Source organism: Calidris pugnax, unplaced genomic scaffold (assembly GCF_001431845.1).
Source record: "Calidris pugnax isolate Ruff unplaced genomic scaffold, ASM143184v1 scaffold1, whole genome shotgun sequence".
Taxonomy (NCBI): Eukaryota; Metazoa; Chordata; class Aves; order Charadriiformes; family Scolopacidae; genus Calidris; species Calidris pugnax.
This window is the reverse complement of record NW_015090800.1, coordinates 11,604,582-11,605,093: the sequence shown is the minus strand read 5'-3', so window position 1 is coordinate 11,605,093 and position 512 is coordinate 11,604,582. Positions and strand designations below refer to the sequence as shown.

Genomic DNA, 512 nt, shown 5'->3' with positions numbered 1-512 from the left:
TGCCCTCCGCGGGGCGCGCACCCACCTGCGGCGGGGGGCTCAGAACCAGCTGGTGAAGTCGAGCAGCTCCTGCTCCTCGGGGCTGAGCGGGTCGTAGGAGCCCTCGTCGGAGGAGTAGGAGGAGACGGGGGAGCCCGCCATGGAGTTCATGTCATGGGAGTAGCTGGGCGAGATGGTGGGGGACAGGACGCCGGCCTGGAAGGCGGCGCTGACGGCGTCGTGCTCGTCGAGCAGCTGCTGGAGGGCGCGGATGTACTCGACGGCGGAGCGGAGGGTCTCCACTTTGCTCATCTTCTTGTTGGCGGCGCCGTTGGGGACGTGCTCCCGCAGGGTGGCGAAGCCCAGGTTGACCAGCTTCACCCGGTTGCGCTCCCGCTCGTTGCGCCGCGCCACGGCCGCCGGTTGCTGCTGCGGCAGGCTGTACCCGAACCCGCTGAAGTTCAGCCGCCTCTTGCAGCGCATCAGCTCCGGCGAGGCCGAGCGCTGCCGTTTGGCGGCCCGCGGCCCCGAGG

At 70.7% G+C, this 512-nt stretch overlaps 1 protein-coding gene across 1 annotated transcript; it reads right to left on the bottom strand.

The window, feature by feature from the left end:
* Nucleotides 1–38: 38 nt before the first annotated feature.
* ASCL1 (achaete-scute family bHLH transcription factor 1) lies at nucleotides 39–507 on the bottom strand (the record flags this gene model as incomplete). Its single annotated transcript, XM_014937238.1, has 1 exon — nucleotides 39–507. A coding segment is annotated over one exon (468 nt), but the record flags the coding sequence as incomplete, so codon positions are not given.
* Between the last annotated feature and the right edge of the window lie 5 nt (nucleotides 508–512).